This window comes from Ricinus communis, chromosome 4, assembly GCF_019578655.1.
Source record: "Ricinus communis isolate WT05 ecotype wild-type chromosome 4, ASM1957865v1, whole genome shotgun sequence".
In the NCBI taxonomy this organism is placed as follows: Eukaryota; Viridiplantae; Streptophyta; class Magnoliopsida; order Malpighiales; family Euphorbiaceae; genus Ricinus; species Ricinus communis.
Window position 1 is genome coordinate 451887 of NC_063259.1, and position 19560 is coordinate 471446.

A 19560-nucleotide genomic window follows, 5' to 3' on the forward strand; every position below is an offset into this window, starting at 1 on the left:
CTAGCCAGCCAGCATATTCAATTGTATAACCTTTACAATTACTAGTTCAACTATCAAATTAAACAAATAAGACAAGAATGTGTGTTGAAAAATTGGAACTTGAAGAGTTCTAAGATTCTTATTTTATTACAATTTGGCATAAGAGTTAAAATTTAGGAAAGGCATTCAATAGCCAGTGACCAATTCTTGTAGTTATCAGACATCATTTAGCATATACATATATACTATTGCTTTCCAATTACTCTATCCAATAACACAAGACCCATTTAGGGTCAGACAGACACAGACACACGAGTGTTCAAACTTCCAAAAACAAGTGTAAAACTACAAACTTCATAAAGCAAATCAAAGGGTAGGTTCATAGGATTCTGCAACAAATGCTATATTTTGTCTTAAAAACCAAAAAAAGCATAAACTACCTGACAAGTCTGAAGTCACAGCCCCAAATTTATAGTTCCTGTTTTCTTGGTTGTCCACAAGTCAGAATATAGAAAATGCAAACCCGACTTTTAAGATCTCCAATCAAGAAAGGACACAAGACAAAATTTGGATTCAAGAACCAAAAATTTATCATTATTACTACCCCAATTCAAATCAATCAATCTGTATCGACAGGATGTTTACACGTGCATTCTTTTACATGGGTGAAAAAGCTTTCTACTAGCCTCAGCATACACCAAAAATATTTGATTTAGATGAAATTAATATGAAGGTTGGTACAATAGCTAATTCGAGAGATCAAAACTGAGATTCGGCAAGGAATAATCATGTGTATTTCTATAAAATAATAATTCATCCCATTAGTACTGGGCCTATACATGACTGGAAAATGTTGCTTAAGAGATGCTGAACTTCTCCCGAGCTATGCTCACTCCGCACAAGATCAACCAACAAAGGAAAGAATCGGGAAGCGTACCTCCTAAAGGAGTCCCTTTCCAGATCACTTAATATGCACAAAGCTGAAACAAGCAAAGTAGTTCTTGCTGCCAATTCTTCCTTCTTTGCTGAACCCAATGGAAGAATCCAGTGTACCACCAGCTTGCTAACAGGTTTCTGTTGCATGGATTGGGACCCAGTACAACTTAGATATATCTGCAATATTTTTTCACAGACTACCACAAGTTGCAATTCTATATTCATCAACTCAGACATGGATGGATTATCCACAAGCAAATCATGGAGAAAGTTGAGGTAATTTTGGTACGACTCATTTTCAAAATGAACCATGGGAGGATCAGATAGCTCCAGAATGGAGCAAGCTTTCTCCAATTTCTTCTGCAGAATTGTCTGAGAGTTCAGTTGGTGGGCATGCGATGCAATAGATGAAAATATATCAAGAAGAATCCCAATATTGGTTGCTGATAAGAATTGTAGGTTTGCTTTACATAAATCTGTTACAACCTGACGTCAAAAAACACTAGTATAAGAGAACTGCTGAAATCCTGATCCAGGAAAAGCACTAAAAGTGTTCATGCAAAGCAAAGCCATTGCTAGGATATGTTGCCATCATAATTCTATACTGTAATGCAAAGTTGAATTAGTGACACTATAATACCAAAATTTTATGTTAAGACTCTCACAGAAGCTCATCAGATGATAGACCAAGGAAATTGCGATTCGTGTTGAATGCTTTCAATTTTCTCTTGTAGTCACTTTTACTTTATTATATTTAAGACTGTCTAAGTATACTTAACAGACTGGGCTCCACTTAACACTGCATCTATAATGATCCAAAAAAGCTAAGAGAAGAAAGATCTAGCAGCAACATACTGCAGGAGATAGTAGACAGCAAATAAGTCCAGCCACTCATGAACTATATATGGTTCAATAAAGTAGCGATACACTTGAGCTCATTAACAAATAAGCCCACATCAAACTTTCTCTTGAAGCACATAAATAATCAAAAGAAGGTTGAGCTGAGTGAAGCTCATATCATTCAGATTCATAAGCCAACTCCTATAACCCCTACATTAATGCATACTTGTCACAGTGTATGAAAAACTACTAATTTACATTATTCATTAAAAGCTTTGGTTCTTTCTACTGTTGTGTAATCCACAAAGTTAACAGACATGATTTAATGCATAGAAATGTTTTAAAGAAATTCAGATATCTTGCAATTATAGCTCAAGTATGAACAAAGAGAAATCTTGCCATGCTTTGTCAATCTTAGACCTACCCATTAAGGCCTTTTGATCAGGATAAAATGAAGTTGCTGACTCAACTCACAAATTATTTAAAGAAGACCCAATTGTGAATCTATATTTCTGTGGCGATATTGCTCATAAGCACTTTGAGATGACAAAAGGATGAGCATATGTTGTAATGCATGCCTTTTATTCCAGAGGAAAGTTAAAAGATATGCCTTGTGATTTCGCAATTCACTTTGGGATCTGTGTATTGTTTTCCTTTTATTTAAATTTAGGTGTCATTTTAGCACCTGTGGTTCTCATTTGTTATCATCAAGTAGCATGTTTGTGCCAAAGGCATTAAGCTAATTTTCATAAAGATTTTGTGGCATAAATTGACATTTGAGTATTATCCATGTGGCACCTACAAGGGTAGGAAGGTACACTCCATATAAGTGCAAGATTGTCAATTATTTCTTTCTAGGCAATCAAAAATTTTGAGAACGAAACATTTTAGTCTCACATAATATATTATTGATGCCCTAGAGGTAGTGTATAAACATAATAGTAGTACTCAGTGAAGGAGTTCACAATTGAACTCTTCCCTTTGTTTGGTAACACATCCATCAATTGTGAACTCGATCAGCGAGCACCGCCTTTTCTCCACTTGAATCCCAGAATATAATGTCAAAGAGATAATTTTATGCACACGACCATGTCTGTGTGTGTGTATGAGAGAGAGAGAGAGAGAGAGAGAGAACCTGTAAAATCAGTAGCTGCACAGCAATGTGACTCTTTACTCTCGAAACTACATAAGCTGCAGTTTGGAGATTGTCATCCTCCCGGTCATCATTGGTGAAACCATGATGAGTAGTATCCATATCTGCATAAGATCCCGAGCTGTCAGGCATCTCAATATCATCCATGCTTCTAAGGACCTTCATAAAACCTGGCAATGTTGATGCAGCAGCTTCCTTCAGAGCTAGAAAGATCTTCTTCCATTCCTCCTCAGAAAGTCTGCTTCCCAGTTCACCTGATAAGCGCAATAAAGCTGCAACCCCAGTGCTAGCAGGACCTTGAATAGGACTTCTAATGAATCCCGTCAGTATTGATACCACACTTGATAGTTGAGACCTCACTGTATTAAAATAACTGACAAATAAATCTACTAAACACTGGGTTGCCACTGCAGAAGTTTCAGAATCCCATCCACTTCCTTCCAGCTGTGGAGAGGCTGAAGCTGGTGAAGACTGACCGTCTTTAACAAGATTATCTTTCTTGTCATACATATTACTGAATATGGGTAAAATAACAGAGTTGAAAATGTCATTCCAAAATGATCGTGAGAAAAGGTGACCATGATCATTGAGAATGTTAAATAGCACTTCCAAAGAACTTTTTCGAATGGCTGATCTGGGATCAGATGTAAGCTGTGATAACCCTGAAACAATAGCACTGAGATAGTTAAATTCCGTCCAACCTACACGCTACAAAAACTTCTTGTCATTCATGCAATAAAGAAATTACTGATCAGCCCTCTTGTGCTGAACAGTTACAGTGAAAGAGCTTTTCCCTCTTAAGTAACAAGCATAAAACAAGGTTGCAAAACAGTCTGATGTAGCACAGCTGGACAGAAAGATAAATCTGCCTACTGATGCTTTTCCATGACACAAATATCAATCTATTGATTAGCATTTGAAATAGATATAAAGAAGTGAGTTACTTTAAGGTTGGGAAATACAATTACAACTTATTAGAGTGAAAAGAACGAAAAGGTTAGGGGAGTTGATTGTTGCTATTAATGGTACCTATAGCCTATAGCAATAGTGTGAAAGGAGGGGAAGAGAGGATAAGATTAAGAGAAAAACAAGGCTTGTTATCAAAATCCTAAAAGTTAAATAGTTAGATAGGTATTTAATGACCTGATGATTAATTTTACTCCTATTAGGAATAGTAACATACAAAGTAGTATTAACTAAGGCTCTTTCCTAAGATGCAAGTTACCTGTGAGTAATGGGATCCAGTAGGATGCATGATCATCTTTGTCACTTAAAGATTGTTCATCAGAAGCCATCTCATTTAACGATTGAATGGATAAATCATCAACCCCGCTCTTTTGAATCCAGACAAGTCCTCCATCTGCAAGTTTTACAGCACAAAACCGGAGAAATGCAATGGCATTGAGGCTTACATCACTATTAAATCTGCTATTTGTGAAGGTCGTTAGGCATCTGACACAATCTGTGAAAGTCGTTGTCTCTGTCTCAGTTATATAAGGAAAATACTCTCGCACTATTTTCTCCATGGTCTCAAATGCCAACAGGACTATATTCTTACGCTCATCAGCTGCAGCCGCTGTAAAAACCTAAGGAAAAAATATCACAGAATCAATGAACATGAAAAGATAAAAATGCCCATTCTCGAGCATTATTAGAGTTAAGAAATAAAGCCAGTTTAAAGGCTTTTTTCTAGCAAAGGAATTGAAAAAGAACAGCAATGTGAAATTCAATTTTGTGGGCCAAGTCTACATCTACAAAAGACTCCAGCACATATGCATGATAATGCTACTCCATTTATAATCAGGAGATTTGGTAAACAAGGTTATAAGGCAATTCATCCTCAATTGGACATGCCATAGGAATATGATTATGGGATGAATAACAGAAATGTACTTGAACTTTGAATTTTTTCAGTAATAAACTGACAGTCAAATTATCGATTAAGTACCTAGATGCAAATACGACATCCAAAACAGGAGAGAGAGAGAGAGCGATGTCAGATATGAGATATTGGCAATATGGTACATTAACAGGGACATATCTCAACCACTATCATAAGTTAACCCACATGAGTAAGGCAAAAAGAAAATCCTCATGAAAATACATCAACAAGAAATGCGCATTAGATCAGGATCTGCATTAATACAATAGCGAAGGAAAGCAATGTTTTCTCTTTATATTTTTACTGCATATAATTTAACTTCCCCACAAGAGTTTCACAATTTCAGTAATGAATGCGACTTAAATTGTCTCCCCCAAGAAATCAATAGAGTACTAGAACATACCAAAAAAACGCTTTTCCACCCAGATTTCACATTATTAACACGACTGAGGACCATCTGTGAAATGCAGCGAACAATTAATTCCCTAATTTCTGCAGAGCTGCTTTTCTGCATGACAATCGCAAATGGCCTCAGAAATTCATTCTGGAAGTTGTAATTTGCCAGTTCTTCGCGCTCTAAGAATTTCATAGCAAGTTGCCGCAGTGAATCCATCACAAATATTGCAACAGAGAGATTTTCTGACAATCCAACTGATACAAAAAAATCTGACAGAACATTCCATATGTGGGACCAGACCAGTCTAATGCGATTCATATTGTAATGCCTGTGAAAAAAACAACTCTCTGATTAGTAGAAACATCCCCAGCCATTTCATTTCAAACATCATTTGCATGATGGATTTTGAAATTTTAAACAAAATTTCAAAAAGATATCCATCTGCACCTTTCCCTTTAAGATATTAGAAGAAAGAAAGAAGATAAAAATCCTCATGAAACTCCTTAAACAAGTCGATAAAATTTAAGAAAGACAAAATGTCTGTTGAACATAAGAAACCACTTCAAGATTTCTTTATCTTTGTATCACATCCATATGCATTGGAAGTTTTAAGATATGAGATATATTTAATGAACTTTTAACATGAAGAAAGATCTTACGCAATTTCAACTATTTTTGTGAGGCTAAATACACGAGGATCTGTTGGGGACTGCAACTCTGACATTGAAACTTTACAAAGAGCTTTCACAAAAGCTACTATTGCTTCACTGTTCAACCTCTGGCTATTAGCAAATACATGGTTCAATTCAAAGTTCCCAATCTGATCAAGCAAATTCAAATTTGAAATAAAGTGATTAATCTGCTCCAGGGTCACTGGTCCTGGCAAATTCACCCCAACTGTGGTGCTGTCATATGAACCCCCTCTGACAACAGCCATTACAGCAGGATTCTGGAGAGTTCCTTTTTTCTTTAGAGATGGATAACCCATTGACTTCCATGTTTTTTCATCTGCTTCAACATTAGATGATGTTAAGAAAGATGCATCAGGTGGTGCACCCTCTCCCAGCAGCTGCAGATGCTCAATCCGGGAGAGACACGTTAAGATATGCTCCCAAGCTTCCTGAAGATTATTACCATCTTCAATGGCAATTGATATTATTGCCTGCACCGAGGGAACTGTTTAAATATGTATACACACAAACAACACAACAGAGATACTAAATACCAAATGCATTGCTGTTTGAATAGGACAATTATAACTAAAAAATTTGGACATGATTTTATATTAAATTAGAGTTAGTCTATTCTCTAAATATCACAGATGTGGACTTGAAATAACTTCATTTCATAGGCATTTCAAATCCACACTCAACTAAAGCAGTCATTCATGAGTCTAAAGAAAACAAAGATTATCCATGTATTCTCAAACTCATACCTCCTTCCATTTCAAGTTTTCCATCCAATTAACTATAACGCACATTTACTGTGGTCTAAATGATAAAACGATGAAGTTAATGAACCAATCCAAACTCCTAAAATATCCCTAGCAGTTCTGCTCCTCCTAATGAAGCAGGGAGGTTGTTTTTTTTTTCTTCACCCCCTTTCAGTGATGGTATGCTAAATCATTGATTACCTTCACAGCATCAACATTCTTCTGTTTCATATCCGCAGCATTATGAAGATAAGTAAACTTTGCTATTGATGTTACAAAAGCATCTCTCTGGGTCTGCATTCCCATTACTGCGGTAACATGCACTGCATATCGAAAGCCCTGTAAGCACTGAGAAGTAGCAAGCTTATCATCACTCTGGTCAAGGGTCATGCTAAATGCAGCCAACATAGGACCCCAGCAGGCCTCAACCATGAACCTCAAAATTGCTGCATCTGTAACAATGTGATACGCAGACCTGCAACACCAGACTTAGATTAATATTTCATATGCAAGATGGGGGACAAAGATAAGACCACAACAACGACATGTTGAAGAAAGGACAAATATGGTCATTATATTGAAAGAAACACACTGAAGACTCAGGGTTCTTTACTCCAAATCAGGAATCTCAATCTCAGGCTTGAAAAGAAAAAAAAAAAAAAACAAGAAAAGGAAAACCAAAATATTCCATTCAATAAGAAAAAAGCTCCCGTTCTATCCTGATAACCTCCTCTAAAATCCCCAATAACAAAATATTAAAAAGAAGCTCCATCATAACGAATGCCTGATTATTGCACACCCTAAACTACTGCCAACCACCTCTATCTTTTACTCATTTATTCCACCGTATGAGGATATAAGGTGGATTATCTTAATGAAATGACAAAAAGTTGCACAAAACCATGAAACACATTGCAAAATAGCTTACTCTGATATCCCTGATTTTGCCTTGAACTGTTCTTGGATGCGTCTTATGAGAAGTCCATTTGCACCTAAAGGTTTTTCTTCAATCTGCTTCCCAGTGACTAAATTCAGTATACCATCCAAACCTAATAGCTTATTTAAGCTGTTTGCCTGCTTGCTTTGAGGAGCAGAAGAATCAGCATTCATTTTAATTTCATTTTTCAAAATATTATCATAGAGGGTGCCCAGAAACTCTTCAGGTAAATCCTTCCCATCATCTATTCCACGGTTGTTTCGTATGAAATCAGCCTTAGTCATCTGCATAGATCCAAAGCAGAACAGTCAGAAAGACTCAAATGCATTTTTAGACCATATTATTACAAGAAGATAGGACAGTTGGTCAATGATTCCATATCGGCTTCTTTGTTGGGGGTAATGAAAGTTTTCGACTTTTGTGATAAATAGTGGAATTTAATACATGGATGTTTATGCACAGAGAACTTCTTCCCGTCAATTACCCCCACTCGAGGATCATTGGATGGAATCTTTATGCATATATAAATAAGAAAAATTTCCTAAAGAAGTTCAATTGTAAATTAGATGATAGATAGAAAAATACATAAATTTTTTAAGCATTTTGTACACCATTTCATGTTCCTTATAATGTTCATTGGAACCTTCCATAAAATTATGCATCTAATTAGCAACTAATTACCCTCAGATTTTGCAACCTAAATCACTTGGAGATTAAAAGTGAATTTGGTTAACTCACCACAAGATGATAATTAAGATTAGATTTACAAAGCATATTCATGATTACTAGACCAACCATCTGTTAACTAAAAATAAAGAGATTAAAAACAGTGAAATTTTCCATAAAAGAATTATTGAAGACAGAAGAATTCTCATTAAGGGAGGAAAAGGCAAAGCTCACTAGTCATGATCGTGTGGCCAATGATAAATGGCAAGAGGTTCTGCAAGCAAACCTTATCTTTCACCATGTTGTTATGGGCATCTGTGTTGAGCAATATCACAGAGTATGCTAGGACATAGGCTGTATCTGCACTAGTAAATGAATTTGGATTGCATTTACAATAGCGCTCTGCAAACTTCTCCATGATTCGGTCAATCTTCTGAGCTTCTCCAGGTAACCTGAAGCCTCGTAAGAAAAACCTTATTGCTTCACCAAAATCCATCGCTTTAAAATTGAATGAATCAACATAAGAATGCATAACTCTCAAACAAAACTCATCTCTTTCACCCAAATAGTCACCAATTATGGTTTCATTGAGGCCAATGGTGTTTTTGAGGAAGGCAACAACTTCTTCTGGAGAACCGCCAATTTTTTTGGTGCTTATCAGAAACTCAATTCCCTTGGCAGGTTTCCTATTAAACAGAGAGATTCCTTTCTGCATTCAACCCAGCATGCTTGTCACATAAAAGATAAAACAGTCCTCATTTCAATTAAAAGGGAGCAGATTATATATCTAAAAAGAAAATAAAAGTTTGGTGGTACAGGAGCTATACTGGTAACACAATATTTTCATGATGCTCATAACTAGAAACCTATAAACAGATGACTACCTCAAGGATTATATATGGCCAACATTTATACAAGTGAAACATTATTCAACCTGGAGTTCGATTTTATAAGCCCGGCGCTGTTCAAGACTAGCAGCATCTGACATTTCAGAGTTCACTTCTGAATGTAAGTCATAGTCAGGACTATTTGCATCTTCTCCACTTGGGTTTGAGAGATTCTCTGTTGAAGCATCAGTCTCGGAGCTCTTAGGTGCATAGGACTCTCCTACTCTCAGTTGTTGATCCATCCAAGCACCCATTGATTTGATGATACAGACCAGACACTTCACAGATTCATGCCGAAAAGTAATATCCTGGGCCGAGGACAAAGTTGTGGTTGAACCAGGAGGCGGTCCTAGAGCAGTTTTAAGAAGGCCATTCACAATCCTGCAAGTATCTGATGGAATTATAAGGGTTTTAATATATTTTTTATATACACGTACCATAAAGACAAATTAAGCAATGGAAATAAATACACCGCATGTACATCAAATGCAGAATCCATCAATAGTGCAATCATAATAGACTATAGAAGAAGTATAGGCATAGAGTCCTAATAATAGATTATGGATAAATGGCAACTCTTTGACGGTCTCAAGCACAAGCAACTATATTTTCAATTACACTCCACATCCCATTTGTAAAATGTCTCATCAAAGGTTACATCAGGCCCAAAGTGATATTCCAGGGAAAATCCAGCCACTCTCTCAAAGGCCAAATAATAAGAGCTAGTTGGCTCCTGGGGCATCCACTACAATTCACTATTTTCTCCCATGTTGTTTTCATGTTTTCTAAGCTTGTTCTGCAGCGCAGAAAAACTGATTTAGGAATTGGATTTTTTTACCCTTCACCATTTTGAAGTAACTAGCTGTTTTACATGCACTGAACATTACACGTATATTTCAAGAGTATATTTTTGCTTCGACTAAGTACAGACAAACAATCATGTGACACGTTATCTAAATAAACATAGTTGTCACAAGCATGTCAGAGATCAAGCATGGGTCTACTCCTCCAAGGCTGCCTGGAAACATGCCTTTTAGGGGTGGGTAGACTTGGGTATTAGGAACCTGAGATATTTGTTCGTGTGATGTATATATATTATGTTCCTTTTAGTTGGTTTTACCTGTAGGGTTGAATGTTTTCACTTCAAGCCTATGTGATTTGGTTTTAACAATTAGAAGGTACAATTCATATTAAGTTATACTTTAATGCTACATTATTAAGCCCCACTTCAGTTACAGATTCCAAATTTCATGATAAAATCTGAAAAGATCTTAGTGGATTCAGGCAGCACCCATAATTTTATCAAGGAAGGGGTGATCCCAAAGATTGGTGTAGTAGTAAATAAAAGGCCAAGACTGCAGGTGGCCGTGGCTAATAGAAAAAAGGTCCCTAGTTTGGGTATTTTGAGCTCCTGTTCTGAAGTTGCCAAATTTTGAGGAAGGATTTTTAGTGGAGTGCGATGCTTTGGGTAGCAGCATTGGGGCAGTCCTGCAACAACATGGGCACCCAATCACATTTTTTAGCAGGAAATTGGCCGATCGCCATTATAAACTTGCAGCATATGAAAGAGAGCTCATTGGACTTGCTAAAGCTGTGGCCCATTGGCGGCCTTACATTATTAAGCCCCACTATTAAGCCCCACACTTCAGTTACAGATTCCAAATTTCATGATAAAATCTGAAAAGATCTTAGTGGATTCAGGCAGCACCCATAATTTTATCAAGGAAGGGGTGATCCCAAAGATTGGTGTAGTAGTAAATAAAAGGCCAAGACTGCAGGTGGCCGTGGCTAATAGAAAAAAGGTCCCTAGTTTGGGTATTTTGAGCTCCTGTTCTGAAGTTGCCAAATTTTGAGGAAGGATTTTTAGTGGAGTGCGATGCTTTGGGTAGCAGCATTGGGGCAGTCCTGCAACAACATGGGCACCCAATCACATTTTTTAGCAGGAAATTGGCCGATCGCCATTATAAACTTGCAGCATATGAAAGAGAGCTCATTGAACTTGCTAAAGCTGTGGCCCATTGGCGGCCTTACTTGTGGAAGGGGGGGGGGGGGGGGGGCGGCATTCTTTATCCAAACCGATCATTACAGCCTCAAATTCTTACTAGAACAATGGGCGACCACTTCAACTCAGCAGCATTGTATTAGTAAACTGATGGGTTTTGATTTCAGGGTGGAGTACAAGGCAAGGAGACTCAACCGGGCTGCCGATGCACTTTCCCGACGAGAGGAGGACAACTAGCACTTTGCAATCTCTCAGCCTCAAGCTGACATTTTTTATGCCATACAACAGGAGGGGACAACCTCGGACAGCTTGCAGCAACTACGAGAATGGATAGACAGCGGAGAAGCCAGCACTGATTGGAAAGTAAGGGATGGCTTGGTTTTTTCTAAGGAGAAAGTCTATCTGCTACCCACTTTTCCCATGGTGCAGATCATTCTTTCCAGCATTCATAACATGGCCCACGAGGGGTCCAAAAGACCTTGCAGCAGCTGCGTGGGGATTTCTTTTGGAAAGGCATGAAGTCAACAGTAGAAGAATTTGTGCAGAGTTGCTTGACATGTCAACGCAATAATAGCAAAATTTACATTCTGCTGGGCTCCTTCAGCCTCTTTCAGTGCCTCAATAAGTATGGGCTGACATTTCAATGGGTTTTATCGAAGGATTACCTAAAGTTCAAGGAAAGTCAGTTTTGATGGTGGTTGTTGATAGGTTCTCCAAACATGCCCACTTCATTCCACTTGCTCATCCTTTAAGGAAATTTCTGTGGCCCGTGTTTTTTTTTAACAAAAGTATTTCGTCTACATGGATTACTTGAGACAATTGTTTTTGATAGGGATAAAGTCTTTACTAGTCTCTTTTGGAAAGAATTCTTTTGTTTGTCTGGTACAAAGTTGGCGTTTTCTTCAGCTTTTCCTCAATCGGATGGGCAGACCAAGGTGGTAAATCACACAATCGAGATGTATCTTCGTTGCTTTACTACTGATTGCCCTCGACGTTGGATTGCATGGATTCCATGGGCAGAATACTGTTATAATACTTCTTTCCACTCTTCCTTATGAGCTACTCCATTTCAAGTGGTATATGGAAGGGAATCCCCCCGTTTGCTGAATTATCTTGCTGGATCAACAAGAGTGAAGGCGGTTGACCATGCTCTTTAGGAAAGGGATTCGGTTTTGCGATCAGCAAGAGAGCGGTTGTTGCAAGCTCAACAATGAATGAAGATTACTCATGATGCTCATTTCCTTTGCCGAAGGGGATTGGGTATGGTTGAAGCTTCATCCTTACAGACAACTTTCCTTACGGCCTAAGGAATATCACCAGTTGTTCCCAAGTATTTCAGTACTTTCAAGGTATTGCAAAAGGTGGGCAATGTGGCATACAGATTGGAGTTACCAGAGGGCAGCCATGTCCATGATGTCTTTCATGTCTCACTTCTAAAGAAGTTCAGGGAGAACTCAGCTATGTTACTCCACCTCCACCTCCACCTCTTCATGATGGTTGTTTGATACCTATTCCTCAATCTTGTATACGGTCCAGGCTTAACAGAAGCAGACAAGAGGTGTTGGTACATTGGGAAGACAGTGCGGAAGAAAATGCAACATGGGAAGACCTCGCAACACTTCAAGAGGTTTATCCGGAGCTTGAGGACAAGCTCAAAGTCGAGGAGGGGAGAAATGTTGAGGAAGCCTTTATGGGCCAGGTCTACTCACGGAAGAATACGAGAGGACTTTAATTCTAAATTTAATTCTATTAGGATTTATTTTAATAATTTTATTTCAGTAGTTTAGTTTCCTAGTTGCATTCAGTTCAGATTTCCTGGTTTCATTCAGGTTAGGTTTCCTAGTTTCATCATAATTCTGTTATAGACATTGTACCTAATTAGGAGTCCTAATTAGGAATGTTTATTTCTTAAGCCTATTTAAAGAGAGGCTGTCATTAATAAAGGTCAAGCAGAATTTTATCAAAATTGCAGATGTGCCTTAGACTCTGTCAAGGACAGGTCTCTTGGCTGCCAGCCTAGGTTCTTCAAAGAAAGGTGGGAAAACGACCAAGGAAAAAAGAGAATTCCTTCCCGTGTCTCGACCCGTGACTAGATCCTACGCTAGGGCCCATAACATCCTCTAAGGATTATTTGCATTCAAATTTAAGATACTTCTCTTATGCAGATGATATACGTTCAATTATTCAGATTGCATAAATCTAAACTTAATTACCATGAAATAGAATGAGAAGAAGAAATAATAAAAAAAGATATGAGCAATACCTCTCATATATATTTGGTGCATCTAAGTCACAGTCATAGTTCACAAAAACATCAACTATAATCTGTGGATCCTGAGCAATCTTCTCCAAAAAATTCAGCACTATCATTTTTTGTAAGAAACTAGGCTGGTTCACATTCTCAAGCACCCTGAGGATGAGCATAGGAAAGAATATGCCAATTTCTGACTTTAATCCTGATCTGAATTTTGATAACAGGATCATAAAGATAGAGCATTGAAGCTGAAAAATAGCCATAACTGACAATGCACTGTTCTTTAACAATGACAGGCAGAGATATTGCTTAACAGCATGGAGAAACCTGTATCATGTAAAACAAATTATTAATTATGCAGCCTTCACCAAAAATTAAACAGACTAATACAAACAGGGGACAAAATGAATTGAGCAAAATCACTATCGCATGACGAGACATACACAAATAAAAAAAATTAGGAAAAGTTGATTTTAATATAGGTTTTCATCCCCTTCTTTTTCTTTTTCTATAAACAGGTTATAATCAGATGATCTAAAATAATAAACTTATTGATTCCTAGCAGCAATCTTTTACAAAAATAATTCAAAGGGAAAGCAAAAAAGACTAGAGATCAAGCTTAAAACTGAAAATGTGTGTGAAAGACAATACATATGGCCAACCCCAGAAAAACTGTAAGATTCATTATAATTTCAATCATATTATAGAGTAGCAAGCTTATTACAATAACTTATAAGTCCAAATCAGAACCTCCTCCTCCACTTATAAAAGCCCTCCTCAAGCAATAATTATGAGTCTGCAGGAAAATTATTCTCACAAATTTCAAGAGATAAAACTCAATTCTTTTCCTTGGAAAAGCAAGTCCCTTCAAGGGTCTAGCATGATCTTATTTACATCGCAATTTTAATTCACTTATTTCTCCTCTTAATCCCATTTGTAATCAAGCTAATGAATTAAAATACTTTCCATCCATAGACACAAAATAAGCTTGCTGAAATATATAAAATTTGACAGAATTACATCAGAAAGAAAAATGGTAAAGCATATAATAAAAGTGGCAGCAATAATTAGCAAACTTGACATCAAGGGAGCATATGCAAAGTGACTTGCCTTTCATTATTGCGCCAAATGGGACCCCCATTGTCCATGACCACCTTGAGCAACTCAAGAGACAAGATTTTACCTCTGAGAAGAATATGATCATCAGGGTTCTCCTGAGAGGAGTATTTCATAGACAATTTACAAAGGTTTCTAAAAAGAAGAAAACCGTCCTCCCTAACTTTACTCCCCCATGCAACAACAGCAGCACCGCCAGCACCATTAGATTCAGCTACATCATTCGCCTCTCCATCACCCAATCCGCCTTTATCATTCTCATTTCCATTTGAGAAATTAGCATCACCACCATTAGAAGACGGACTAGTGTGCAATAAAATATTGGCGTTTGGAACGCCCTCACAAGCACCCATAACCTCATGAAGAAAATTCTGACAAAAATGAATAGAACTTCCTTCATTCAAAGTTTTATCAGTAAACTCCAACAATTCATTAACATTGACAGTTTTAACATGAACATCCAAAGAATCCTCCTCGACACGAGTAAAAACAATAAGTATAATCTGAGCAAGAACAGATTTAGCACAGATCTGATTAGTACCGTTAAATCCACCGAGATACACATTATAACAAGTTCTGACAAGATTAACCAAACACTCTCCGCGAATCAAAATGCAGGGAGATCGAACAGCAGCAAGCAAAACCCTAAGCACACCCAGCTCAATAGCTTCCTCTCCAATCCCACAGACCTTACAAACCCCATCAATGATCTTAAAAAGAACTGAAGAATTATTCGAGTCGATCTCGCCCGTAAGAAGGCCTAACGAGAAGAGCTTGAAGGCGCATTCGAGCGCAGGCTCCACAACTTTAGCATAAGAAGATTCCAGGGCTAGAATTAAAGGGTTAAGAAAGAATTCGGAGTCGGAAGGAGACTGAATACCCACTAAAACAGTGGCATTTGAACCGGAAACGGAATCCGAATCGGAGAGAGATTGGAGGCTGTCAAGAACAGATTTACAAGCGGAGACGAGGTGTGAATGCTTACGCCAGGCTGCATTTTTAACGATTTTGTCGAGTGAAGGACCTAAAACTTTGCCGGAACGAGATGAACCTCCTAGGGTTTGAGATGATGACATTGTTAGATATTTGATTTCAGCAATCAGCAATTCACAATCATAACACAGATCTACGCACTACATTATCATCACATCACATCACATGACAATAGCTCTCTTTCTTTCTTTCTTTCTTTCCTTTGTGACAAAGGAAAAAGAAAAAAGGACCCAAATTTTAAATTATGACTTCGTCATGAGTTGGGTGAAAGGGGTGAGCCGACAGTTGCGTGCGTGAGAGGTGGGAGAGACGAAAAGGAAAAGGGACCATTAAGCAACAGGCTCCAGCAGACCCGAAACCGAAATTGTTCAAATTTGAAACTGAGCTAGAACCAATTCGAAATTGAGAGGGACCGATTACCCTTCCACTCGAATCCAAACTGCTAATCCGTAAAGGAAGATTATCTATAAAATTAACTTATAATATATAATTTATTTTTTAAAAATTAATTTTTAGAATTATTTATTATCTATAATTTTTTATTTTTCTAAAATATTTTATTATAATTATTTATTATCTCTTAATATCTTTTTCTATAATTATTATAGAATTTATTTATTATCTATAAATTATTTTCAGAAACACTATCTTATTTTTTATTAATATTATTTTATACATTTTAGTTTCTAAATTTCATTTAAATTTTTTGAATCTTCTTTTATATTATTTAAAACTGGTTAGAACTAGAACCAATTTCTTGTGGTATAAAATTCTGAATCAGCAATTCATGAATTGAAACCATCGATTTACAAACCATGGTTAGGCATAGCAATAGGTACTCGGGTGGGCCTATCCACTACTGTTATAATTCTATTAGGGCAGCTTCTATTTTAAATCTAACTTTAATTCAGTTCTAGATTGACTATCACGCTATCTCTTGAAAACTGATCATGAAAAAAAAGGTCGACTGTGAAAGAATAGGCAATCTATGGAAGAATAGGCCGACCATGAAAGAGTTGGCTGAGCATGAAAGAATAGGTTGATTATAAGAGAGTAGACCGACCATAAACCATAGGTTGAGCAAATAAGAGTAAGCTGAGCATCTAATGATAATCGAGCATTGTATGTCGAGTTGTCATAAGCAAGAAATATAGAGTTGAGTAAGTCTAAATTCAAGTACAACAAGAAGTCTTGAAGATCAAGTCATAGTCGGACTCTAATTAAAAAAATGATCCGATCTAAGGTTCTATTGTATGACCAAGAAAACTAATCCTAATAGGATTGGAAGATATTATATTCACAAAGTCCTACTCTTTGTAGGACTAGGAGTTTCAGTCTTTATATAAAGGACTATGACACAAAATGTCAGGTACACTCATTATTTTACAATTACTACATACTTTACAACTCAAATACATTACTGACTTAGCCATTAAAGTGAGTGGCCGGACAACCCTGTCTGATGCTTTCTGACCATTATCTCAGGTACACTGAAGCTCGAGTCAGACTTGAAGACCTTGTTAATAGCTTACCTTTCTTGATTAAGTTATCAAATGGTGTTGTCTGGAAGAAAAAGAATTGAAAAGTCTTTTTCTTCAAAATAAATCACAAACTTATGACGACAAGCAAGGACACTAATCTTCTTCACCCACAAGTTCATCCAACATCAAGCAGTAAGTACTGCACTTATCTCAACTATCTATCTTTAGCAATTAGCTTCAACAAAAATTATAATACGATACAATAAAGAGGATCAAAATAAGAAATGAGCACATGGATATATGAGGTACCAATCCAGTGAAGGAAAGAGAGGATCTGCAGATGACAATAACAATAAAAGAATGTTACAGGTTGATATCCAAAGCTCATAAGAGAGCACTAAGGCACATAACAAAGTGCGATCTCCAAAGCTCATTAGAGAGCACCAAGGCACATGACAAAGTATCGGTCTCCAAAGCTCATTAAAGATCACCTAAGCACATAAAAAATGACGATTTCCAAAGCTCATGAGAGAATACTAAAGCACATAAAAAGGTGTTGATCTCCAAAGCTCATTAGAGAACTCTAAATTACAAAAAAAATGTCAATCTTCAAATATCATGAGAGAGCATAAAGGTACATAACAAAGTATCGATCTCTAAAGCTCATGAGAGAGCACTAATGCACATAAAAAAATGATGATCTCCAAAGCTCATGAGAAAGCACCAAGGCATATAAAAAAGGGCAAATCTCTAAAGCTCATGAGAGAGCACCAAAGCACATAACGAATTATCGATCTCCAAAGCTTATGAGAGAGCACCAAAACACATAATAAAGTGTCGATCTCCAAAGCTCATGAGAGAGCTTCAAAGCACATAAAAAAGTATCGGTCTCCAAAGCTCATGAAAGAGCATCATGGCATATAAAAAAGTGTCGACCTCCGAAGCTCATGAGAGAGCACTAAGGTACATAACAAAGTATCAATCTCTAAAGCTCATGAGAGAGCACTAAAGCACATAAAAAAACTGAAGCACATAAAAAAATAATGATCTCCAAAGCTCATGAAAAAGCACCAAGGCAAATAAAAAAGTACAAATATCCAAAGCTCATGAGAGAGCACCAACGCACATAACAAAGTGCCAATCTCTAAAGCTCATGAGAGAGCACCAAAGCACATAGTAAAGTGTCAATCTACAAAGCTCATTAGAGAGCACCAAAGCACATAAAAAAGTATTGATTTCCAAAGCTCATTAAATAGCACTAAGGCACATAACAAAGTGTCGACCTCTAAAGCTCATGAAGGAGCACCAAAGCACATAAGAAGTGTGGATCTCAAGCTCAAAACAAGCGTTGATCCTAAAATAACCAATCTAAATGCATGAGCTCATTGGAGAGCAATAATTCATGAGCTCATTGAAGAGTACATGAGCTCAAAGGAGAGCAAGAGTATATGAGCTTATTGGAGAGCAGAAAACATGAGCTCATTGGAGAGTAATAGTACACGAGCTCGTTAGAGAGTAGAATTACACGAGCTCTTCAAATAGTAGAAGACTAATTCATCCAATTGTGTAAACAAGTTACAAGAATTACATAACACTAGTTCATCTAAAGTGATTAACAAATTCTAAGGAGTGCATCTCGACAAACAACATCCTTTCGAGCTCACTAATCAATCTCCTAAATATCAAGGTCATTCAAAAATTTATTAAATGGTACCATTTAATATATAGGAGAAATAAAAAAAAATAGTTTAATTTAGTGATATTTTTTATATCTGATTTTTTTCTTTTCTTTTATAGATATAGAGGGATTTTAAGGTAATTATAGAGTAATAATAACACTATCTTTAACATGATGGATTAAAATAGCAAAAAAATTATTGGAGACGACATATGAAAGAAGAGACGAGAAATACTTAACAACATATTTATAAGTAATAGTATTTGTATAAGAGTGGATCAACAGCTTAGAAGGTAGATGTCTAGATGATTACGGGTATAGGTGTGATATAGAGCTGATGTGATTTATAAGTTTAATTTTTAACATAGATTTTCTATTTCAGACTTTGGTATAACTATTTGGATTGTAATTTTTTTATTTTAGAATGATATTATGTCTATATTGAGCAAAGAATAAGAAGAGATTAAGTTTTTTCCTTAATAGGCTTCACTTGCCACTAATCTAAAACTCCATTAATATCTTAATCGGTCAATAATAAGTCTGGTTGTTGTCCCAAAATCCATCGTCAATATATAAAGAAATAATAATAAATGTAAATTAAAAAATAGATAGATAAATAGGAGATCTTGATACATTTATATTTTGCTACTCACACAAAAAAAATTACAAAATAAATTGAATAATATGCCTTATCTAAATAAAATGAAAATGTCTTTATATATAGAGTACTTTTTAAACAAATTAGACCAATTTTATTTTATAGTCAACATATTTGCACTAAAACACTTTGTATCAAATTTTTAGAATGGATAAAAACTATTACGACTTTAGTATAGGAAGGTTAATTGTTTCTCAAATATTATACCTATTAAACTAGACAGTCTTATATAGCCCTTAATCTTTTAGCTCTAACTATCTAAGGTTTAC

The 19560-nt window shown here is 36.5% G+C and overlaps 1 protein-coding gene across 1 annotated transcript; it reads right to left on the minus strand.

Moving 5' to 3' along the window:
• Positions 1-551: 551 nt before the first annotated feature.
• On the minus strand, positions 552-15914 carry LOC8285369 (brefeldin A-inhibited guanine nucleotide-exchange protein 1). The gene is made up of 11 exons (XM_002514353.4): positions 14476-15914; positions 13375-13692; positions 9157-9490; positions 8509-8931; positions 7548-7840; positions 6821-7094; positions 5847-6349; positions 5194-5515; positions 4134-4494; positions 2891-3570; positions 552-1401 (listed from the first exon to the last, which is right to left on the minus strand). Exons 1-11 carry the CDS (start codon positions 15555-15557, stop codon positions 793-795), a joined length of 5199 nt encoding a protein of 1732 aa, XP_002514399.3. The 5' UTR covers positions 15558-15914; the 3' UTR covers positions 552-792.
• Between the last annotated feature and the right edge of the window lie 3646 nt (positions 15915-19560).